At 33.2% G+C, this 24,732-nt stretch overlaps 5 protein-coding genes across 8 annotated transcripts in view; 3 read left to right on the forward strand and 2 right to left on the reverse strand.

The window, feature by feature from the left end:
- LOC129804096 (POU domain, class 6, transcription factor 1) overlaps positions 1-5,663 on the forward strand; it is a 254,688-nt gene extending 249,025 nt beyond the window's left edge. For all 3 annotated transcript variants that reach the window (XM_055851165.1, XM_055851166.1, XM_055851167.1), the window contains one exon: positions 3,219-5,663. In XM_055851165.1, the coding sequence (XP_055707140.1) occupies positions 3,219-3,343 (125 nt within the window). In that variant the 3' untranslated portion in view covers positions 3,344-5,663. The remainder of the gene's footprint in view (positions 1-3,218) is intronic.
- A 4,767-nt stretch (positions 5,664-10,430) lies between these two features.
- Positions 10,431-14,331, forward strand: LOC129800955 (odorant receptor 22a-like). The gene is made up of 4 exons (XM_055845701.1): positions 10,431-10,482; positions 10,946-11,204; positions 13,509-14,187; positions 14,278-14,331. The coding sequence occupies exons 1-4, from the start codon at positions 10,431-10,433 to the stop codon at positions 14,329-14,331; spliced, it is 1,044 nt and encodes a 347-aa protein (XP_055701676.1).
- A 2,825-nt stretch (positions 14,332-17,156) lies between these two features.
- On the reverse strand, positions 17,157-18,029 carry LOC129800956 (odorant receptor 85f-like). Its single transcript, XM_055845702.1, has 3 exons — positions 18,019-18,029; positions 17,284-17,959; positions 17,157-17,210 (listed from the first exon to the last, which is right to left on the reverse strand). Exons 1-3 carry the CDS (start codon positions 18,027-18,029, stop codon positions 17,157-17,159), a joined length of 741 nt encoding a protein of 246 aa, XP_055701677.1.
- Positions 18,030-22,048: 4,019 nt separating this feature from the next.
- Positions 22,049-22,792, forward strand: LOC129804147 (guanine nucleotide-binding protein subunit gamma-1-like). The gene has a single exon (XM_055851231.1). The coding sequence runs from the start codon at positions 22,314-22,316 to the stop codon at positions 22,524-22,526; it is 213 nt and encodes a 70-aa protein (XP_055707206.1). The 5' UTR covers positions 22,049-22,313; the 3' UTR covers positions 22,527-22,792.
- Positions 22,793-22,985: 193 nt separating this feature from the next.
- LOC129804140 (V-type proton ATPase 21 kDa proteolipid subunit c''-like) lies at positions 22,986-24,079 on the reverse strand. 2 transcript variants are annotated; one of them, XM_055851222.1, is made up of 2 exons: positions 23,949-24,079; positions 22,986-23,864 (listed from the first exon to the last, which is right to left on the reverse strand). In XM_055851222.1, the coding sequence occupies exon 2, from the start codon at positions 23,779-23,781 to the stop codon at positions 23,152-23,154; it is 630 nt and encodes a 209-aa protein (XP_055707197.1). In that variant the 5' UTR covers positions 23,782-23,864; positions 23,949-24,079; the 3' UTR covers positions 22,986-23,151. The 2 variants fall into 2 exon arrangements, with proteins under 2 accessions (XP_055707197.1, XP_055707198.1); XM_055851223.1 differs by having other exon boundaries at positions 22,986-23,884; positions 23,949-24,070.
- Positions 24,080-24,732: the final 653 nt, after the last annotated feature.

Raw genomic sequence — 24,732 nt, forward strand, 5'->3', positions numbered from 1 at the left:
GGTTAGGATTTTCTGAAGTAAATCAAATATCCGTCATTTTCTTGAATAACTTTCGTTCCTTTTGATAGAAAATTTCATAATTCCATGATTGACGAAGTCATCGTTCCTACTGGTTAGAAAATAACTTGACCAACCCTTTTTCACAAGCCTATCCTGAGGACAGTTTTGTACGATTAAGAAAATTTTGGAAATACTAGAAATCCTTAAAAAGATGGTAAACGTTTAGTTTCAAGTCTGGACTATACGACGGGTGCTACAGAATCTCCCGTCCAAGCGCTCGGAGTTTCCGGAGCGTTGTTAAAGATGTGTACGGTCTGGCGTTGTTTTGATGTAACGCAATATCCTTACTATTATCCAAATCTGAACGGTTCTAGTCGATCACCTGCTTCAATCTGGTCAGTTGTTGACAGTAAACGTCCGAATTCAGCATTTGGCCATGGGTCAGCATCTATTATAGTGGATGATTCCTTTCCAATCCCACCAAACATACAGCAAAACCATTTTAGCCATTAATCCGAGCTTGACGATCGTTTGAACCAGTTCAACACATTTGGACCGCTATATTTTCCGACTGTTGTTCTCGTGTGTGCCCCATTTTTCATCGCCAATCACCATCTACTATATTTCAAAAATGGCTCAATTTTGCTTCATTTCAACAAAAAATCACAGACATCAATTAGGTTTAAAAGGTTCTTTTGTGACAATTCATGTGGCACCTATACATCCAGCTTTTTCCTTTGATCAGACTTTTGGAAATGCTTCCAAACTGTTTCCTGGATAATTTCCAGTTCCTTGGTAATATAACATGTTCTCGCATCCCGCCCAACTTCACGATTTTCATTCTTTTATCAATATTTTTGACAATTGGTCTACCAGAGCGTGCCTCACCTTTGACATCCATTTCATACGTTCATGATATTGCTTGGGCTTTGGATAGAGCCATGTTTAGTGTTCTGGTACTGTTGGACTTCTCGAAGGCTTTTGATAGCATTTCACACTCCCTGCTCTGTAACAAACTTCAGGAACTCTTCGGTTTCTCTACGGTATCCGTCCGTCTTATACAATCCTACCTTGCATCTCGATCTCAGATTGTAATGTCTGGTCAATCAATCTCGTCTGCCCTCGATCTTACTCACGGTGTCTCCCAGGGTATCATTTTGGGACCCATTCTTTTCTCTCTTTTCATAAATGATCTCCCTCAGGTTCTCAGATATTGTGGGTACCATTTGTATGCAGACGATCTTCATATTTATTGCTCTGGAAAACCGTTAAATGCATCTCACGCGTTCGATGCTGTGAATGATGATTTGGAGGGCCGACACTGGGCCGACAATAATGGTCTGGTCCTGAATGCCAGAAAGTCGCAAGAAGAAGAAGAAATTCCACTCTCCTCCAAGGTGAAAAATCTAAGTGTCATCTTTAATGATACACTTACTTGGTCGGATCACGTAGCTGAGATTTGCCGCAAGGTTTTTCTCACGTTGCGAACTTTACGACGGTACCAAACTTTTACACCCCGAGAAACTATATTGCTTCTGGTTAGAGCACTTATTGTGCAATTTTTCACCTACGGGTGTGAGTTGTTCTTCAGAGCACATGCTGAGGACCATAGTCGTCTGAGACTTGCATTTAATTCATGTTTGCGCTATGTCTTCCGACTTCACAAATAATATAATCATGTGTCTGCATATGGTAATTCCATACTAGGTCCTCCCGATTATCCGCCCGATTATCTCGATACCCGTGTGGTGGATTTCATTTCCTGGATTCTTTCGACTGGTAGGCCGCGGTACCTTGCGGAACTTGTAGTTGCTGGATCATCCTACAGGTCTTCGTGTCTCCGTGTGCCTGGTTTAGGGAGTCGTAATTTTCGCAACTCCATATTTGTGGAGGGTGTCATCCTCTGGAATGCCTTGCCAAGGGAGCGAAAGAGGGGGCTTATCTTGAGTCATGTGACCTCCATTAACAACTCGTCCTAACATATTGTAAAGGGCCAATTTTGTTAAGAGGACAGTTTATCCTAAGTATATTAAATAAATTGATTTGAATTTCACTAGAATGGAATTGTTTCGTTCGAAACCAAACGGTCTTGCCTATTGCGCCACTGAGATCCCAAAAGTATCGTATAAGTATATAATAATTGTAAACAGAGAATAATAATAATATAATTATAATAATTTCTACGCTTTTTGAAGATATTTATTTTCTGAATTCTTGAGTTTTTATAAGTAGGGGAGACTGGGGCAAAAAGTCACAAATCGAAAAATTCAAAATTCAATATCTTCCAAGGTAAAAAAGATAGCGGCTCAAATTTTTTTATATAGATAGCCTCCATAGACCTTCTTCAATGTCGTAAGTTTCTTACAATTCAAACAAGGAATTTAGAAAATAAAAAAATATCGAAATTTTTAGCCCTATTTTTGAAATATTTTCCTTGCAGAAGATAACAATTATTACCTACTTATTTTCCAAAATTGATGCACTAGTGAATATTTTCTAAATAATTTGGATTTTTTGAATACGAATCTACTATCTATTTTAGAATTTCACAAAAGTTCTTTTCTCCAGAAATCCTTTTATTAAAAATGGCCACTTGGGGTAAAAAGTAACAAAAGGTATAGAGCAAAAAGTAACAAAAAAAAGCGAAGCAATTTCTGATGTCTCACGGCGAAAAGAAACGTCATTATCATGTCTCGCTGCTTGTTGTTTACATTGGTCAAACGATTTGCAGTCTTTTGTGTATTTTTTCTAAAATATCTTGAAAAGCGCTTTTCTCGTTTTCTCACTTTTTTTCAGAGGAAACGTTGTTTTACAAAGGTGTAGATGAATAAATTTTCTATGAAAATATGTCCTCTAGTTATTTTTTCAAATTTACGGAAGCCTGTAATAAAGCGAATCAAAATGTGATAATACCCAATGTCTGGTACTATTTGCCCCAGCATTTTTGAGAATAGTCACAAAATTACCTTTTAGAAAACGGCTCGATAAACTTCCTTACAAAATAGAAGAAAATTATTTTCACAAAGTTGTATAGCGGTAAATTTCCTATAAAACTGCGCTAATTAGAAATTTTTGAAGCGCTCAAGTAGCTTTTAAAAAAAATAAAATATCCGTTTTGTGACTTTTTGCCCCAGTCTCCCCTACTGTGTCAATGTGTTTGCCTATTATTTAGATTAGCTCCATTGCAACGAATAACCTTTATCTGAATTTCTTTCCAGGCACGGAAATCACCGGTTTAGCTCATCAATTGGGATACGAGCGTGAAGTAATACGAATTTGGTTCTGCAATAAGCGTCAGGCCTTAAAGAATACAGTTCGAATGATGTCCAAAGGAATAGTATAATAAAGTAAAATGAGGCAGTTATCTCGCAGATCTCATCTCTTAGAGATGACTAACGTTCATTTCATATCAAAAAAGAAAAAAAACTATCACTATTAAAAAAACAACACTGTGTCAGGAGATAAAATTTAAGACACAAGTTACTTTGTAAGAAAAATGAAAGAGTCCTCGACGAAACCTTAACAAGTGTAAATAAAGATGTACGAAATATTTGGAAAATTTTACTTAGCTGTGTAAGAGAATAAAAAAAAATTGTTATTAAAAGATAAATTTGCATTTTGCCATAAAATATATATTTTATTTAATTGTAAATTTGTATAATTAGTTGGCATGAATTCGGATGAGTAACTTGAAAAAATACCATGCATTGCAAGTGTGAAGAATTGAACTATCTGACAAAGTTTCATTTGAAATTAATTTTAGGTCACGCCCCCTTCAGAAGTTACGTGCTAATTAAAGTTGAAATGTTTGCATTTTTAATGAGTATTAATGTTGTGGTATAGTACAGCACAAGAAAGGCATCATCACCAATGCAATTATAGAAACGGTTCAAAGTAATTCTTCTTGTGAAAAATAGGCCACACCCCAAATTACACTAATAAATAAAAGTAGAGGTAATTTCATAGAATTTTTAAAGACTGTTGCATTTTTCAATATTTCTAATATTTTTTTTGGAGAGTTGATGAAAATTTGTAGCTTGAATAAGCAAAATATAAACAAGTGGGCGGGTCCTTGGCATGGGCGTGGTTTTTGTTAATTTTTCCATTTTTTATCTCTCAGATTTTCTCTGTTTCAGGACAACAGAAAGAGGATGAGGCTTCAAAAGTGACGTTATCTAACTTTTGTTACAAAATTTTACAAACTTGCGGCACCGTATATAATAATTAAGGGCTTTTCCATTTGTACCAGATATTATTTGAAATTTATATTCAATTTCTTTCCACTAAATTTGCATTTCTACCTAGAGGCGTGTCCTAAGTATTTTGTGGAAGGCTCCTTTTGCCCCACCGATATTCGAACTTGTAATTTTATCTTGTCTATAAAACATTTACAAAATCATCTTTAATTACCAACTATTTCTGGGGGAGATATGATCTAAAATAATTTTAGATAAAGCCTACGCATGAAGTCCTACATTATCTCTCTACAAAATATTCAAGTTGAAAAAAGTTACATTCATCTGAATGAAGTCAATTTGTAATTTTAATTGCAGACAAAACCACGCAAAAAATGTTTCAAAATCAACATTGTGTCATCATTTAAGTTCAAATTCATGTACAGTAATTTATTAGCATCAAATTGAATTTTAAAATTTAGTTTTAGAGCTTTAGTTTTTAATTCTCAATTTGATCCACTGTGGCCATGGGACAAAAATTATTTTAAAACAAATTAAATTCATAATTTTTGTTATTTAATGGCAAAAATATGAGAAACCAAAGTTCCTATACTTATTAGAGAGAATGAAAAAAAACATGCGCGTTCTAATGTAGATTATTTTAGAATGAGAAATGACGAAGAATTTATGTACGATAGGAAAATTTCCTAAAAAAAAGAAAAAAAAAGAGAAATCTGTACATAAAAGCAAATTTTGAGTGTATAGAAAGAGAAATCATTGTGGAAAGCATCAAATGATAAATAAAATTACAGGACACGGCATAATTCCTTTTGAATATGTATTAAAAAAAAACTTATGTAGTAGTGATTAAGTTTGATTGTTGAGTTGAAAGAAGATGAAGAAAAATAAAAAAAAACTATAGAACGGAAATAAAATATCGATTACCTTTAATAATATTATTTTGTCACTAGAAAAAAAAAACATTTTCCAATATTTATGACTACAGTAAAAAAAATATAAAATCATATAAAAAATGTATAAAAATTAAAATCACGAGTATTGTATAGGGATAAAACACTTAAAAATCTGTCAGATGTTCAGCTAAAAAAAAGAGAAACCTGAAAAGTGTCAGAGTAATTCCTCTATGAGGTAAATAAAAATTCACAAAAAATATCTTCTCAATATTCTGTAAAAAAAATATGATTTTCAAAAAATATGAAATTCACTAAAAAAAAACATACGAGAATCATTTAAAACTTATGAATGTGATTAGTAATGTATACCGAAAAAAAAGTGAGGAATAAGAGAAAAAGTATTTGCAAAAAAGGCAGAGATCTTTCAACAAATACACATTACACATTCAAGGAACACACACGTAAATTTAGTCTTTAGATAATTGCTAATGATAAAATGATTCATTAATTTTAAAGAATTTCTGTAAAAAAAGAAACACTTAAGTAATAGAATAAAATTTAAAAAAGTAAAAAATAGTTTTTTTTTAATTTCATTTCTCCCGGCAATGGAAATACTACAGTAAGACTCTAAAATTCAGGCATTTAACTCTTTCGTCTCTTTTGGGACTGTAGTACCCAAAGAAGCATATGCATTTTTTATGAAAAACAATGTTTTTTAATTATTCAGAACTGATAAAAATCCGATTCTTGTGGATGATTACAAACTATAAGGATGTCCAAATGTAAGATATTTTTTGTAGGACCTCAATTAATTCTTGAGCTTAGATATTTTTGATTAAAAATTGTGAAATTGGCTTGCAGCATATGCTGCGGTCCGGAAAGAGTTAAGATAAAACTAAAGTGCCATCCAAATAATGGCGAACTTCGGACTTGAAACTATTTGAAATCCAATGCCTTTTTGTTCACTTACATAATTTTATAAAATTCACGTAGTTATAAATATTGCAAAAAAATATCGGTTTGAGGAATCTTTGTTTTTTCCATTTTGTTTTTTTACAATTTTGTTTTTTTTTTCAGTTTGTCTTTGGAATCTTTGTCTTCGGTAATTTTTTTTTTTTGGAAACTTTGTCTTTGGAAATCTTGTCTTTCATAATATTTTAAACAAGTAATTTTTTGAATTTTTTGAAAAAAATTTTTGAAGTTTTTAGTTTCGTCATTTTGGGCAAAGGGAAATTTTCTGTATTTTGGGAAGTTATCAGTATCGCTTGTCAGGACAAAGGGAAATTTTCTGTTTTTGGAAAGTTATAAAATATACTTGTGCAAAATGTGTGACAGACAAAATATCCGATAATTGTGCAAAATGTATAAAAGACAAAATTTCCAAAGACAAAGTTTCCAAAAAAACAAAAATTACCGAAGACAAAGATTCCAAAGACAAACTGGGAAAAACAAAAGTGTAAAGAACAAAATGGAAAAAAGAAAATTCCCGATCCCTAAAATATCACAACAAAATAAAGAAATACCACTGAAAATTTCGAAATACATAGTCCGACTAAAATAAAGTCAACATTTGATTCTTATATTTTTTCAATATTTTAAGTTTTTAATTGTTAATTACTATTTCACTCGTTACAATATGTCTCAGATTCTTACTTAACAAAAGCAGTTTAAAAATTATTATTTTTTTTTAATAATATTATTTTTTATTAATTTTTAATAATTAATATCAAAAGTTAATATTAAACCTGAAATGTTGTATTTTTTTTAATGCTGTTTAAAATTTTTAGAGTTTGACTCCATCGGAGTCGTACTGTATTTGCTGCATTCATCACATTATAACCAAATGTGAAAAGTGAACATTTTTTTTAATTATTAAAATTAACAGGCGTTCGAATAAAAAATATAGCAGGATATTAAAAGAACTGAATTATCGAGTCTACCTACTGTGTACTTATTAATTCCATCTCGTCTACTGTCTTATGTTTAAGTTTCATTGTAAGACAGTTGATACTAGAACTTGACTTCGGTACTTTTCTTCACAGTACTCCGTCGCTGGTTCTAGTTATCTTGAGCGTCCATTCAGCTTTTTCTATAATAAGGTTCATCCTATAGCTTATGATCATGTTATATTTGTTGTTTTCGGTAAATTGAGCAGTTTAGCTAACTTCGGGTCCGACTATTCCGGATTTTTTTAGGTTTTTGTGCAGAAATTTATTCCTTCTTTTAAGTTTTATCTTACGTTTCTCTGCTACCGGATGATAAATCTTGCTGAAATTTGCACCAGTTGTTCTTTGTAGAAGTATAAATAATATAGGGAAAAGTCCTCTCCTTTCGAACGTTCATGCCTTCGAATAATGTGAATTTCTTTTGTTTTTCGTAAGAGATTTACATTAAATTATCACGGAATTATCAACAAATGATGGTAAGCCAATAAATATTTAATAGAAATGTGTAAGTCCCTTAGGAAAACTAAAATAAAATTCACATTTTCTTTTCACAAGGAAATTCACGTTCATTCGAAGGCATGAACGTTCGAAGGTAGAGTACTTTCCCCTACTGACAAGAGATTTAAGTTCCCACTAGTAGAATGGGTGGTGGAGTTTGCAAGTGGCGTCCAGATTTAGTTTTAGCCAGGCTTTATTCTTCTAATGGTTTTTTAGTCTAATATAAACTGTGTTCTACAGCTCCAAAGATCGATCTTCGATATCTTGAATATCTTGTATAGCTAAAATTCAAGTTTTCTTATAAAATATTTCATTCCAAGTAGATTAGTAAATACGAGAAGAGAACTAGGACTATCTCCTGAATCAATATGTGAATCGAATTATTTTTACGGCATTATTCTTCAACATTACTTAAAAGTTAAAAAAAAAATCCTGGATCCGTAAGTCTTATAAAAAGGGCTGCAGAAGGTTGAGTATAGAGTTTTGGTAAAATTGGTCATTAAAAATAAAATTGTATATACCCAAAAATATTAATATATTCTTGGAAAAGAAAAACCGAAAAAGTTATGAGTCATCTTACCATTTTATGTTTGATTTAAAAGGATTATTGATAATTTTTTTTATTTTTTACACACCATAAATAAATTATTTATTGACACATCTGAAGTTTTTACTGGTAAATCTTCTGAATTTACTGACTAAAAATCTCAGCTAATGGGAAATACTGGGTCAGTAATAAACATTGAGTATTCTATACACTAATTTTTATTTCGACACTACATGAACTTATGTCGACCATTTTTCATCAGTGGACAAGGATTCTTTTAGTTTCCATGAATTCACATATGTCTCGTCCTCTTAAGTTTAATATCTAATTTTAAAAATCGCAGTGTTTCCAACTACACCATGTTCACTACTGCCCCAGTTCCCGCTATACTTTTTCGTAAATATGATTAAATAAAGACAAGCACCTATTGTAATATCAAGAAAAATAAATCAAAAAATGGCCATATGGTTAATCTTTATGCCTTTTGACCCCAATTGACTTATTTGTGATTCATAAACATTCAATTCAAGTACCTGAACAAAGTTGTCCACCAATTGTGGAAAATGTGGGAAAATTAATGTTAAAAATTTGCATATCGACCTAAGCATGTTTAAGACCTATGACTGAGTCACTTAGCTGACTTCTCAAAATTTAAATCAGGCAAGGTCTTCGAGGAAATTATGGCTTAGGATTAATCCTCTAATACCAACTTACGTATACATAAAAAATCATACTTTCAGTCTTTAAATTAACATTTACTGCGTTTATTTTCATTTATCTTCAGAATAAATGTCAGTAAGACGTACTAAAACAATTTTAAACATTATAAAGGAATACAAATTTTATTACATTTTTTTCAGAGCGAAACATAATTTTAGAAGGTCAGACGAACAAATTTTTTTTGGGGCACAGGTGTCCCTATCGTCCTTAAAGGGTTAAAGTGTTAAAAGCGGCCAATTCAGTCAAAAACCGGAGATATGGCATTTAAATTGCATGAAATTGACCATTTCCCCTAATTAAATATCTCCCTATTGAACTTATAGGTAATCCACTGTAAGACACAAAAGAGGAATTAATATAATGGTGAATCTTAACATGGATGGTAAGGAAAATGAAGCTTACAAATTCCTCATAAAATGCCCAGCCCTCAAATCTTCGAGTGTAATGTATAAGAGTAGAAAGATATGGAAAGCCAAAAAACCACCTTTTTGGCCTTTTCATGTATTATTAAAACCCGTGAAAATTTTAAGAGGAAAAAATACTAGACAATGAAGAACAACTTTTAACCTTTAACTTCACATTATGCTCGCGAATACCATTGAATTTTATTTATTTATTTTAATTTTTTACTCAAAACAGTTTCTTGTATTGTAAAGAAAAATTAATTTAAAACAAAAAAAGAGAAAATACTGAATAATCCAATATTAAAACGATTCTTTATTTCCAAGCCGCAATTAAAAACATTTGAATAAAAAATATGACTAGCCTAATACAAATATGTTTCAGATGTAAATATTTACCTTATAAATATTTAGTAGCTGTTTTAACCTCTGACCGTGAAAAGTCGTTGTTAAGAAGGATGATATTATTGATAATTAATAATAAATTAATATTAATATTAAAAGGTAAATGGCACTTTATACAAAATTTCGTTGATATTCGAAAAATCCAAACTCAATTTCCAATGTTTAAACTGAATTTTCGCGCAAGGTTAAATTTACTAAAGTACCAAAATAACATAAGCTGTTAACTATTAAAAGACAAGGAATCAAAAGTTAAAGGTAAAAAAAATGTTTTCTAACTTATCAGAGTAATACATAATTTAACCAGAAGTAAAATAGCCTTTTCTTTGATCTTCAAAACCGATGTTCGAATGTTTTCTTCCCGATTTTCAGATTATTCATTTTCGAATTAATTAAATAGCATGGTTTTGGTTGAGTACGATGGGGGAAAATGTAATCGCCATAATCTTCAATACGGGTTTCAGACTGAAGGTTTAGCGTAGTTTAGCCCAGTTTCCGAAGGTCCCGAATTTTTAAATAAAAAGCTTGAGAAGCCAAATATTTTACATTTTTTCAATATTCAATAAATCATTTGTCTTTAAGTATACAAGTTCTTAAATGATCTTGCGTGATAAGAAATTAGAGAACCTAAACCACGTGTCTAAACCTTATGCCCTAGATCACTTACGTACGACTGAAGCCGATAGACAGCTCATCGCAATTATAATCAAAATAATGATTTTACTAATTCCCACCAGTTTAAACTTCCCACAAATAACTTCAAGTTAAGCTAACTTCTAAAGAATTTTCGACCACTTTTTATTCTTTGACCAGCGATTTACGTATTTATGTCCCTCTATGTATACGTGTTGGAGCAATTAAACCTCTTAATCCTAATAATTTTCTAACAAAAACATTTCATACTGTTTGAATAGTTCAGATGTGTTGAAAGCAAGACATATTTTATTAAGGTTCCACCCTTTAGTTTCTCATATTAGGATATTCTACAGACTTTACGGATATCCCAATTGCAAATAAAACTTTCACGCCTTAAATTGAACCAATTTGCTAAAAAAAATCCTTCAGTTTATTAATAAAGACCTTAGCGGCAGGTGATTGTTTCTCACAAAATCTGAAATTGTTGGCGTAGAATAAAAGGCTGAATCTAAAAATGTTCTCACAGTTCATATCTTGGTTAGTATTTGCAAAGTACTTTAAATCCGCTTCAAAATGAATCAATTGGTAGAATATCTCGGATTGTTTCTTGAGAGTTCCATCCTTGTATCAACCGTGACTTTTACTCGAAAATATTGGTGGGTAAACATCATCACAATTTTAATCCTTTTGGGAAATTCTCTGACAGTCGTTACTGCAATCAACAATGCAAAGTACCAATTGGAATCGGGTCTCAATCATATTTCGTTCTTTGGAAGCACCCTTCTAATATCCGTCCAGATTGAAATAGCTTTTAAACAGTTGAGTTACTGTATCAGCAGGAAGTTTTTTGGAAAATTATTCTACTGGGTTCAGGAGTTGCCAGCCAGGAAGTTTGATGATATCTTTGGAGATGATCCTCAGAACATTATTCAACGCCGAAGAAAGTATTCAGCTTTATTCTTCGTGTAAGTAATATTGAGAGAATAGTTTCGGATTAGGAAGTTTTATTTTGCTTAAAATTTTAATTTTGGAAAGTAGGGGAAACTGGGGCATCACCAAACATGGGTTAGCACCAAACACTAATTTTTATTTCTAAACTATTTGGGACTATCTCGACTATTACTTTAGTGAACAAGCATCCCTATAATGCCTAAAAATTTCTATAATTCTTGTCCTCTGAAGTCGAATATCTGATTAAAAAATCGCAGTGTTTGGTGCTACCCCGTGTTTGGTGATGCCCCAGTTTCCCCTATTATAATTAAGTTTTTTGAAGAAATTCCATTTACAAGTGAATTTTAAATCACGCCTTTTTAAAGTGTAACGATCACACTAAATAATGTATAATTTTAAATTTTCAATAGGAAATCTAATTATTGTATTTTTCATGTATTGAAATGTATTAGGCATTATCACTTATACATCAAATTTTTTTATCCAAAAATAGCCACAAAATTTAATTTAAAAAAAAATATTATAGTGAATTTCACAATATTTTTTGTTAAAAAAAAAATTTTCACTACTCTCATAAAGCAATAAATAGTGAGTCGGAGTTGCTTTCTCACATTTTCTTTTTTTAAATGGAATTGTCGGTCTATCAATGAATAATGAAGTCAAAACACGGTAAAGACCTTTAAAGGAGACAACCCATCTCCGAAACGTTGTAAGAGGAGGAAATAGAGAAGATTTCTTGAAGGTCTTTACCGTGTTTTGACCTCATTTTTCTATTTTTCTTAAATCTCAAAAACATAATTTCCTCCTTAAATCTTGATCCATTTAAAGTTAAAATATTTTATGATGTTAAAGCTTCAGCAAAATTTCAAGTAGTGATTCCAACAACGGTTAACCGGTTTCGAAAAACCGGTTAACCGCCCTATTTTGGAGACGGTTTTAAAATCGGTTTTTAGAGATGAAACTGTTTTAAAACCGTCTCCTTCCAAAAATTTTAAAATTTCTCTTAAGCTTTACTTTATTTCTTGAAAATCAAGATACACTACAAAATATTTCCTTAATTTTAGTAGGGAACTTGAAGTGCAATATGATTCTAAGTGTAACTTGTAGTATGGCAGTATGTTAATAATATGTGAAGGATAGTAGTAATGAGCTTCCTGTACGTTTCTTCCACTCTTGAAAAAAATTATTGGCTTAAAGGTTATCGGAATCTTTCTATATTTAATTGAACTATCTAATTAGACTCAAATTCACCAAGATTGTTACATAAGAATTCTTGTAAAATTTTTGTCAAAATTTGGTATTTATTAGTTTCTCAACCAATAATGGAGTAAAAAACAACAAAGGTTTCCTTTTATAGTATATATTTCTTTTTTTTTCAAAATGCGTATGGAATTTTTTTATCAAATTATTTGTGAATTTTGTGTAAATTATAATCATGATTCTCATGATATACATATGATACCAAAAATTATGCATCGGTGTGTTATCTGTAGAGAATAATCTAAAAAATTGACTTTAGAAACCATTGACACATTGACTTTAGAAACCAAAGAAGAATAATTTTGACAATACTTTTAAAAGACTTTACAAAAAAAAACTTTATAGCGAATATAATGTAGCGATAAATCTTGTACAATCGTTCCAATATTCTTTCTTTATATTTTTGCGAATTTTATTTTTCTTCCACGAATTAAATTTTCTAAACTTAAATTTAATAAAATTTAACTAGTAATAGGATTTTAAAAATACAGAGGGAAACTATTTCGATTTGTTCATTAAAACGTTTTCTATAATTTTTTTTTTCATTTTGCAAGATCTAGAATAAAATTTTTAAGTATTTTCCCATTAAAGATTTTCAAAAATGACAACGATTATTACCAATTTATTTTAAGAAAAATAAATTGTACGTAAAAATGATCATTTTTACGGAAATCTACATACATTGCATTAGCTTTTCCACCGTACAATATTATTGGAAAAACTCTCAGTAATTTTTCTTCATTCTGAAATTTTCTGAACTATTTTAAATACAAAATAAAGCAATAAAATAAATAAGTTCTGCACTAACTGAGAAAAAAAATTAATGTGTTAAATTATTTACATCAAAGGTAAAGTTCTGAAAAATTGCTCAAAATTTCATAATCTAATTTCAAATTTGAATCCGGTTAAACCCCGTTAACCGGTTTCAGAGCCATCCAAAACCGGTTAACCGTCTATTCGAAAAACCCGGTTATTTGGTATCACTAATTTCAACCAGCCGTACTTGAATTATTTTTAATCATTGTATCACTTTACCCTATTCTTATTTTTTATTACAGAATTTACAATCTGGATTTCATAACAACTGCTACCATTTTTGTATTTCGAGTAATCTTAGGATCTGATCCTGGAAGAATTTGGCAAAAAATCCCTTTCATTGAGAATGACAATCATCCAAAGTGGGTGGCAAGTCTTCATGCTTATTGCTTCTCAGTAATAGGTGTAGTAACTCCCCTCATCGATTGCCCACTCGTTATAATCGGGATACAGATAATGGGATTTCTGGACATTATCAATGGAGCCATTCAGAATCTCAAGAAAGAAGAATTTGTCGACCAGTATCATAAAATTCTGAAGAATGTTTTTGAACTCCATTGCGAATTTATTCAGGTTTTGAATGATTTCAACAATGCCACTCGTTTTGCTTGCCTTTTCCAATTCATCGGGAGTATGTTGATGTTTTTGTCGACTTTTTCACTCATCACAATATACCCCAAAGACGTATTTATGTACCAAAACATCTTCTGCGTCTTTATGCAATTGGCGTTCTTCTGCTTATTTGGGCAGATTATTGAAGTTAAAACGGATAAAATTTGCGAGGAATTGTATCAGACCAATTGGTACAATTTTACACAGGTTGATAAGAAAAACTTACTTTTGATGCTGAAAATCTCTCAAAGGAATTACTGCATGAAAGCTGGTGGAATGTATCCCATCAATATCTATACTCTTTTTCAGGTGAGAGAAACTATTACTTAATTATATTAGTAGCTCATCTAAGGCTCTAAGCCTAAGGTAACAAGAAATGCTTATTTTTTTGTATTTCAGATCATAAAGTTAGCAGTAACCTACTGTACTCTGATGGTCACATTACTGAATTGATCTCCCAAAAATCTCGTGACATAAATCGCTTTGCAATACAGAAGACTTCAATAGGAAGAATGCAACGAACCTTCTTACGAAAATATTTTATCGTAGTCACATAGCATTATGAAATATTTCACATTTTAAAAATTGTGTTAAATCTAGAAATTCCAATTAGATATAGAATCCAGTCAACTGTTCGCCATTTCACTCAAGAACGCCACAGTTGTCTCTCAGTCAGGCCATGTAACTGCGACGATTGCAAAACTCGGATGCCGCGACCGATTCAACTCCGATAAATCCACTTAAAATATAATTTATATTTTAATTTCCATAATTAATCACTGCAGTAACATAATATAACTATTCTACTTTAAGAAAAACCAAAAATTATATTTTTATCGGTTTAATAAGTGGGTAAAACAAACATTTTTCAACTCGTATCAGCTGGGTTGTGTAGTAAAAATTTCATTTCCAAGAAAATTTTGCTGTTGACAGCTCATCGCTGGAAAACGTTTAGGGGTCAGTGGGGCACCTTTGAAACCGGGACACCTTCGAATTTAGGATTTTTCACCTATTATATAAAATCTATATATAATCTATATAAAATTGAGCCTTATCGTGATATAATTTTGCTACACATACAGACTGAGAAGCTAAATTACATTATGATGTGGCTCAGTTCCACTTAAACATAGATGAAAAATCCCAATTTCAAAGGTACCCCACTTTCAAAGGTTCCCCACTTCCCCTAGTGGTTTTTCTTTATTATGAAATATTATTTTCAATCAAAATTATTAACAAAAGTGAAGCTTAGTTATTGATCTACAAGGTGAGTAAGAGTATATTAATGATATATTAATAATTCATACAGAAATAAATGGATTTGTAAATGTTTACATTTCGACCCAAGTCGGATGCTGTGAATATCAGTGTTTTGGTTCAGAAATTGCATTGTTCAGAACTCTTTTTCTGTTTCAGATGCCGAAGGGAACAAAAGAAAAGACCCATAAGGACAAGCCCGACTCTAAGGAAGGTATTAGGAATGCCTTGCAGTGTGTACGAGATGGTTCTACCATAGCATATGCATCCAAAACATTTAATGTCCCAAGAACAACACTGCACAACAAATTGACCGGCAAATACCCGGAGGAGTGCCCCAATGGCAGGCCAACAACGCTATCAAAAGAACAGGAAAAAGAACTTCTCAAATGGATCCTGGTATGTGCGGATTGCTGGCATCCTATCGGGAATGAACAAGTTCTGGACAGCGTCAAACTCATCTGTGAGATCTACAAAATTCTAAATCATTTTACAGATGGAAGACCCGGAGACGTTTGGTTCTGGAATTTTCTTCAGCGTCATCCAGAGCTCAGTAAGCGCAAACCAAAATCCTTCTCATTGGAAAGAGCTACTGTTACTGCTGAAGACCTCACGGAATGGTTTCAGAATTTTCTTGGATATTTCACAGAACATAATCTTCTGACCATTTCACCAGACCGTGTTTTTAATTTGCGACGAAAGTACCACACACACTGACATTTCACTGCATGATACCGATATTTCACTGCAGGACAATATTGTAATTGAACCTATTGACAATGGACTCATCATCAGCACCGAAGACGCTGGTCTTTATTCCCCGGAAATTGTTTTCCAACATTCAGAAGAGGAGTCCATTATCAATAACCAGCACAATCAGGCCACCGACAATGATCCTTCAAATGATCCAGTCACCGCTGGAAATCAACTCTCTGCAACTTCTGAGACTCTCGATCCTCCTGAAACTCAACCGATTTTCGACACACTAAAACAGTACTATTTCTGGCCAGGAGAAATTCCAAAACGTCGTCAGAAGAAGAGGGTCAAAGTCAGCAATGTGAATTGATGGAATAAAACTTTTAAAAAAATGTTTTTGCCAAATTCCGACCAGCTTGCAATTTCGGCCACCTTTTTTTGTTCCTCGAATTTCCATGAACTTTTAGATTTTACGTACTCTAGAGATTATACAATGCAAAAGAATAACAAAAAATGTAGCTTCGACAAACAAGATGACGTGAAAAAGGCATCAGAATAATTCCTAAAGGGCAAGGAACTATGAGAATGAAGGTGGCCGAAATAAGGCACCAAAGCTATGTCTATATTTTTATTCATTTTAAAATATATTAAGAATGATTTTAAAGTAAATAAAGACGATAAACTGTCTACAAGATTCTAAGCAACACTCCTTAAGTAGAAGGAATGAAAAAAAAATCAATTTGTATTTAAAATATTACATTTCAAACTTGAGACTTTGACGCTTGCATGCAACTATGCCGAAATTTGGCACACTTATCCTATCTTCTCATTTTTATGCATTAAACTTTTCCTTAAAATGAGCATCCGAGTTTGATCGAATTCAACGGAGTTAGAAAAAAGTATTGCAGTAAGGTTCTTGCGCATATATTAATATTATCGTAATTTTATTCTCTTCAATATTATAGCTAAAATTCTTTTTCTATCATGATTGTAACTGAAACAAAGAATAATTCTATTGATTGGAATGGGGAAAAAATATTTCCCCAGTCCAAAAACAAGCGTTAAAGTCACACTCTATGAAAAGCATCGGGATTACCTCCTTTTTCTATAATTGGAATGAGTACAAATCTTCGTTTTATTAAATCAAACGGATAAGGAGAGACATGGCATTTTGAACTCACTTGAAGAAATTCCCTTCTTAACTTAAATATTTTTTCATGTATTTTGGCGGGCACTTCACATATTTATTATATTAATCAATTACGCAGAATTACATTATACACCATATAAAATAATTAAATATTTAAAATGTAAAATTCTGGAATTTACTCAATAAAGGCAAACAGTATGGCACAGTATGAAATGGCAAGCTTCACAATCTGCAATAATTAAATATAAGATCATCTTCTTGGTAATGTTCCTCTCTTAATTTTGTATCTGGAGGCAACTTACGTCAATGAAGGTTGGCATCGACACATCATACATCCCTCCTGCTTTCAAACCGTAAGGTTTCTGACCCATTCTCAGGATTAGAATGAAGTTCCTCTGGTCAGTCAGGGACATCTCGTACCACTTGGTCAGATTGAGACAACGGTCGATATCACTATACCGCATGAAGATGATCTCTCCGAACAGACAAATCAGCAGCAACTGGATTATAGATGAGCCTCCCAGGAAGTAGGAGACAAATCCTACAGCGTCATATTTCACAGCTGAGAGGCTCATCAGGATCAAGAAGATGCTAGAAAGGAGCTGAGCAGTCAACAGATGAAAGATTAGATCATTGAAGATGCGATTGTGGTTGATAATGTCTGCATGAAGGGTTTGAATTCTTCTCAAGAGGCTAGAATGATTCTGAGAGGATTCATCAAGAAGTCGAATGAAATCTGCCAAGACCCTCAACATTCCCATTATGTGAATCCCAATGATAGCAACCCAAAGATCTCCAGCAACCACAAAGAAAGTATTGAAAAAGAGCCCTAAAGACTGAAAGAGATGCAAGAGTCCAAGGTGAACTTGAGAGGGATTGTCCGGAGAAAATGGGAAACGATATATGAAGGCATCCCCCTTGTAAAGAAGAAAAATAATCATGCTGATACAAGTACTACCATAAGCCATCAGCATAGCCCTGCAAGAGATTTAAAATTAAATCTAAATTAATACTCTATCAAAATTTAAATTTTTTACCTAAAACACATTGTCGAAACGTTCAAACTCCAACTTAATTGATCTTCAAATATCTTCTCAATTTTATCATCTTTCTCTTTGATGGTGTAAAAACCTTCGAACCAATCCAAAAAATCCCTCACCTCCTTACGATTCCAGATGTACGTTAAAATCTTGGCCAGAACTTGAACATGAGCGACTAGCACGACAATTGAGTAAAAGGTGAGAGTCGTTTCGCCAGAAGCAACGGATCCGTAGAAGATGCACCAAAGTGAGGAAATTATGGTGAAGATAAAGAAATGAGGAACGACTAATATCTGGAATTTAAAGCACCAGAAGTGACGAGGAATCAGCGGTAAGGCAGTTAATTTAAGCAAAAGCTCCAGAATTTTGCGAAAACCACGAAAATTCAGAAGAATTTCTGGTCTTTTGGGGCTTTTGAGTGAAACTTCCATTTCGCGCCAAAAATTACACAATTTGCCTGCTTTTAGGAGTTTATCCAGTCTGTTAACAAATCAAACAGCGAGATAACTGTGAGAAATAACGTGAGTCACACGACAATGATATAATAGTGTCAGTAATTGAGTGATTAGGTTCAATTTAAATAATGAGGCTATTGAATGTTTTATTGAATGGAAACTTAGTCAATTTTCTTGAATAAGTGGAAAAAAAATTTTAAAAGAAAAACCGTTGGAATTTGAAACTTATTTAGCTACATCGGCTGAATCCAATAAGCATAACTTCAGGCGAAGGTACTTCCATTGAAACCTTTCAAAAACATCTATATGGAAAATTGAAAAATTGTCCTAGGAAATTTCCTAATACTTAATTTCTTTTCTCATTCGATTGTGTTTCTTTTTATATTTTACACTTTTTACACTTATATTTCATAATTCTTTGTTTTTAGTTATAAATATAAAGTAAAACATAATTGAGCTATTGTTACAGATATGCAGAAACGTAAATTAATTGCAGAAATTTGGTGCTAGATAATCCTCAATTAATCAAAGCAAATCTAGATATCATTCTTTAAGTTTTCCGCTTTTGTCAATTATTTTACTGATAATTGTGAAACTATGAAAACGATTGCATTGATTACTCGATCTCTCTCATTATATTTTATCAAGTGCTATCAGTGTGATCATTTGCTGCCAAATAAAATTGTTCAAAAGGTATTTAAATAGTTCAATTAGCTTCCTGAGTTTAATACTGTAATTTGTGAGGCTTTTGAGAATCCTGTGATAAATGTTTTTTTTTAATTCAATATTACGGAATTTAAGCAATTTTATATAAACAGCTCGTACATTAGTAGAAAAAGATGGTATCTTTGGGTGCAGAAACTTTAAATCTATATCCCTACAAAATTTTATGTTGATTAAGTTATTCCTGTAAAAATTCTAATAAAAAAATTCAAAACCATCGTGCCCAATTATCACGTTTTTTGCCGACAATTTTATTGTATATAGTTTAAAAACAGCGTTAATCAGAAGATATTAAATGCCTACGTATGATAAAATACTTTCAGAAGTTGAAAGTATACTAAATGCAGTGAGATTAATGAAATATAAATATTAACTGTTAAATCTTTCTCCTGAAAAGTTGCATTTTAGAGTTACAATAGTATTCTTTGGAGCCGACGATATCCATTTTTTTTTGTTAGTGATAAAATTATTAATAAAAAGCGAAGCATTATTCGAAAAGCCAGGATTATATTGAAGATCACAGAGATGGTCTGCTATCTTTTATTTCAGTAAACCGGCGCTAAGACGTTCATATTCCAGCAGGATAATGCTCGAATCCATGTGAGCGCAAAACCTTTATTTTGGATCCGAGCTCAGAATATTAAAATCTTGGCGTGACCACCTGACCTCTTGAACTCCTGACTTCAATCCAATTGAGAATATTTGGGGGATTCTTGTTTGCCATATTTTCACCGATATTTGCCAATACACTTACATTTTGGAGTTAAAATCTGCAATTTTGGATACCTGGAACAAGCCTGAAGATAAGTTCATCGAAAATTTAATCGATAGTATGCCTAATCACATTCTTGAAATACTTCAGAAAAACGTTGGAATCACTAATTTTAAAGATTTGCATAAAAATTATCTCGAATAATAACATTACAAAAGAATTTATTGACATTATCGTAGTTTTACGATCAAAAACGTATAAAATTGATATTTTCTCAATACAAATTAAAAAAAGATGTTTCACTGTCAAAAAATTATCATAAATAGGATCCAATCAAAGTATTTTGTGGAAAAAAATTAAATAAAAAAATATATATAGAAGAAAATGTGATTATTGACAATGTACCTTATGGTTTTGATACACTGGAAAACCATAAAATCAGCATTTCTTCAATGGAAATATGGGAAAGCCGTTGCAGTGTCAAAAAATTACAAAAATCTATTGTCAATTAATTCAGTTCAAAGTATTTTGCAGAAAAAATTTAAATAAAACGAATACAGAAAAAATTCGAGTTCTGTAAAGTGACCTTATGGTAATGGTACGCACTTTACGTCGATTTCGTACATATGCGGTAGAAAAGACGGAAAGTGCACTGTTTTTGGAGCGTCGAGCGTCGTACGGAAAAAGACTGGTCCTTTGGAGTCGCTTTTATTACTTCATAATAGAGTAAATTTTAAACTCGTAAAATAACTAATGTATTGACAAACTCAATTTTGAGTAATGCTCTAACTCAATATACGCGAATACGACTAATTTTTAAGACTCCAATTAGGAGTAATTTTTTGACCATTTCTTGTAGAACAAAACCCAGTCATTTTTAAGTCAGAGTAATTTTTTGCCCATTGGGGCAGTCATAGAGACACAACATCAACTGATCCGAATCCGAAGCCTCCTGCTGTTAAGAACATTTCTTTTCAACAGTTTTGTTAAATCTCGTCTAAATAGATATATTAAAAAAAAAAAAACAAGTTTTCTTATTTTTATATTAACACTTTAAAACCCAAAGTGGCATTTTACTCCAATTTTAAGCTTGGAGCTTAATAGTAGGAATTCTATTCAATTCATTCTAAAGTGATAACACGAATGTATAGAAAATTTAATTAGCCTTCGTTTACTGGAAAAAAATAGTTGATAATTTTTCTATTATTTAAAAAATAGGGGAAAAAAACAAAAAATTGGCGCAGAATACCAAATTGGCGTAAAATGCCACCCTTTTGATATGGAGTTGGTATCAGAAATGGACATTTGAATGGCTTAAACTACACCTAAAAAATGTTAACGTTTTTTGAGTTTTGTCAGGATTCGGAAAAATCGCAAAAAAGACGTGGAAATGTTAAAATAATGATTAAAAATTAAGTAATATTATGATATGAGTAGTAAAATTCTTGCCAAATTGCTAGAAAAAAGGAAATCCAATGAAAATGGGCTTTTTAGAAATCTGTAATGGGTCCGGCACATCTTTTAGATCAGGAAAATTTCATAAAGTCGAAATTTGAATCCCTTTCCTTTTCACATTTTGCATATGACTATCTCATTCTCTTGCATACCAAATTAGATTAAGCTAAATTGAATTTAGAGTGATGTTTAAAGGAAGAAGAAGAGTGCGAGAGAATGAGATAGACATACTCAAAGTATGTGAGAAAGGGATTCGAATTTCGACTTCGTAAAATTTTCCTGATCTAAACGTGCTGCAGCCATAAAAATTCACTTTTGTATTTTTTATGTCAATCTTCAGAAAATTTATATAAAATTACAAGAAAATAGAAAATATTTATTGGAAAATGAATTTATGGGTCCTTCCTAGAACTGTAGAAGTCACGCAACGAAAAACTCTTGAAAAATTGTTTTTTGTTAAAAATATCTGCACTGGCATTTTATGCCAGTTTGGTATATTACGTGATTTTTTGACTCGGGTTTTGGAAGTGTAAAATGTTCCTTATCTCATGTATCCTTATCTAATTGTATCCTTATCTCTTGTGATTTTGGACTTGGACATTTCTTAGCAAATTCCACAATTTGCCGACAGATAAGATTTTTATAGGGGTTTCAGATGGTGGTGATTTCTGGAAAATTTTCACCACAAATCAATGTGACAGTCCACCATTTTTGTTCTTGTGAAAAAATTTTCATTCGGATAAAAAAGTGCTAATCTTTTCCTGTGATTGAGTACTGCAAATAGTGGATTTGCATACGGCCCAGGGGAATTCTAGGGACTACCTGTGAAAGTGTCTCGTGAAGGAGGAAGTGTGGAAGAGGAGAGAATTGATAACTGAATTTCTTGTTTTTTGGTGCACCCGTGTGAAGAAACGGCAGTCAAAATAGGCCTGTCTGAGACGGCGGTAATGGATATAATGGCTTCGAATCTTCAACAACAGAGAGCCATTGTCGACCAACTGCGCCGGGAGGCTTCAATGCAGCGCATCATGGTGTCCCAGGCCTGCGTGGACATCGTCAAGTACGTGACGGAGCACGAGCAGGAGGATTGCCTTCTCGTGGGCTTCAGCAGCCAGAAGGTCAATCCCTTCCGCGAAAAGTCATCCTGCACTGTCCTCTAAAAGAGTATAATGTGCCACCGCCCTCCCAAATATGCGCCTATGCTGTCACTGTGTGTCTGTGTTGTTCGAATGGGGGCTACCTCTTTCCGGAAGCCGCCGTCACTCACTGTCGAAATTCACCACCTGAGTGGGGAGAATCGTGCGAAAGAATCCTCATTTTGGAAAAGCCCGAAAAGCAAAGCAAACAAAAAATATTTATTCTTCAGGAAACATTTCCATTTGTCACCACTAATATGAAATAAAAATATTTGTAACACTGTCGAAAAGATGCATTTTCATTTTTGAGGGTGACCCTCATCTTCATTTGAAGCGAAAAGTGGGGAATTTCTGGAGATGAGTAAATTTTGTTTCGGAGAAGTACACTGTTAGAAACGGTTTGCTGAGACAAATTTTGGATTTCCAAAAATTTACAAGGGGCGTGGTCTAAAATTTTTTGATGTATTTAAAATAAAAAATACATTTTCTTCTACGAACTAAATTTTGGAATAAATTTATTTGACTTTCTTATATACACAACATCGAAAAACAAAATTTCCAGCATGGAAAGTCAGGAAATCCCTCCGATGACATTAAGCTAATACTTGCGGAAGGACGAGGGGATATGATCTATGGGAGAGAAGATGCTTTACATGATCTTGTCTCCCATGCGTACCTTGGACGTCATGTAGATGCCAACAATGAGTCCAAACAGACCAATAGCTGACCCGAAGATCTCCACGATGAGGATTTTAACGAAAAGGGCGCTATTGGCAGCATCTGCCAGGGCGGCTCCGGATCCCACGACTCCTACAGCAATGCCACAGAAGAGATTCACGAGGCCTACACTGAGTCCAGCGCCGAACATCACATGCCCGGCCATCCAGTTGTTGCTGTGAATTGCTTCATTGGTCATTGCGGCACTCATGGTGAAATTCTCGAGGAGTCCAGACAGCACAATGGCCGTGATGAGTCCATAAATGGCCACAGCTTCGCAGAAGATAACTGAGATCAAGTTCTTGGTCTTGATACGGGGCGCTTTGACTCCACCACCAACAATGGACACTCCGGTAGTGTGGATACCCAAGGCAGCTCCGACAACGGACAGAGCCACGGACAGGGCAATTCCAATGGATGCCCACATAAAGGGTGAAGTCTCCTCCAGGAACCAGCCTACACTCACTCGCTCACCCTTTCCCGTCAGCAGATGGTACATAATCAGCACCGTGGACACTCCCACCAGGAGCCCCACAAATGTCTTCCCCAGAACGTACTGCATCCTTGTCTCCTCCAAAAACTCCCTTTTTATCAGAGAATCCAAAGAACTTTTGACAGTTGCTTATCGATTTTCCGCGAGCGACCCTGGAAGATTTTGCACCACACTTTTGAAACTTATCCTGTCACTTTTCTCAAGAAATAACAAATTGTAGGGAATAGGAAACTCACCAGGAAGAACCCAGAGGACTCAAATGGGCTAAATTCAAGTGAATTTGCGTAAAAATCGAGAGAGAAACTGCAGCAGACGGCCACTTTTCACGTGATTGATGTCAGCTGACTGCATTCGGAAAATTTTCCATCTTTCGGAATTATATTCACCACCAAAATGGCACAGCATTCTGCTAAATAATTAAACAAACTTCATCTTCACACCCTTCACAGCTATTGCAATCATCGCAAAATTTCATGCCCTTTAATCCCTCTAATTAATCTGTTTTTTTTTTGTATGTATTTGAAACAATCTGTATAAATTACAATAAGTTTCTTGTTAGGCCAACGAATAAAGGAAAAAAAAATGACATGAAGGGATCTGCTCAATTACAGAATCCAACAAAAATTAACAAAAATAATTTAAAAACAAAAAAAAAAACATTTTAAGATGACTCAACACTTAAGCTTCGAAGCGAGCCACCAGCTCCATGGGAACTCTTCTATTCAGTCTTTTCGACTCACTAGGAGGATCCGCAAGTCTCTCCGCTAAGGTGTTCAGGTAGCCAAGCAGTCTTCCCACATATATTTGACTAAATTTGGTAATCTCTTCCTTCACGGATGGCATCTCCAGGCCATTAGCAATTGTTTGATTTGAGACGTACCAAAGAGCTCCGGTTATAACTCGAAGAGCTTTGTTCTGGAATCTTTATAAGATATCCGGATTCGAAATCGGCGCTGTACCCCATAGCTGCATCCCATATGTCCATATAGGTTTAGAATTATTTTGTAAAGCAGCAATTTG

Source organism: Phlebotomus papatasi, chromosome 2, assembly GCF_024763615.1.
Source record: "Phlebotomus papatasi isolate M1 chromosome 2, Ppap_2.1, whole genome shotgun sequence".
NCBI classification, from domain to species: domain Eukaryota; kingdom Metazoa; phylum Arthropoda; class Insecta; order Diptera; family Psychodidae; genus Phlebotomus; species Phlebotomus papatasi.

What these genes read in the sequence shown, in the direction of transcription:
- LOC129804147 (XM_055851231.1), top strand. Translation starts at nt 22,314, where the DNA reads ATGGATATAATGGCTTCGAATCTTCAACAACAGAGAGCCATTGTCGAC.
- LOC129800956 (XM_055845702.1), bottom strand. An exon ending in CGATGCCAACCTTCATTGAC is followed by an intron (nt 17,211 to 17,283) that starts GTAAGTTGCCTC and finishes TAATTATTGCAG; the next exon opens with ATTGTGAAGCTTGCCATTTC.
- LOC129804140 (XM_055851222.1), bottom strand. Translation starts at nt 23,781, where the DNA reads ATGCAGTACGTTCTGGGGAAGACATTTGTGGGGCTCCTGGTGGGAGTG.
- LOC129800955 (XM_055845701.1), top strand. Translation starts at nt 10,431, where the DNA reads ATGTCCCTCTATGTATACGTGTTGGAGCAATTAAACCTCTTAATCCTA. An exon ending in TATTCAGCTTTATTCTTCGT is followed by an intron (nt 11,205 to 13,508) that starts GTAAGTAATATT and finishes TTTTTATTACAG; the next exon opens with AATTTACAATCTGGATTTCA. An exon ending in ATATCTATACTCTTTTTCAG is followed by an intron (nt 14,188 to 14,277) that starts GTGAGAGAAACT and finishes TTTGTATTTCAG; the next exon opens with ATCATAAAGTTAGCAGTAAC.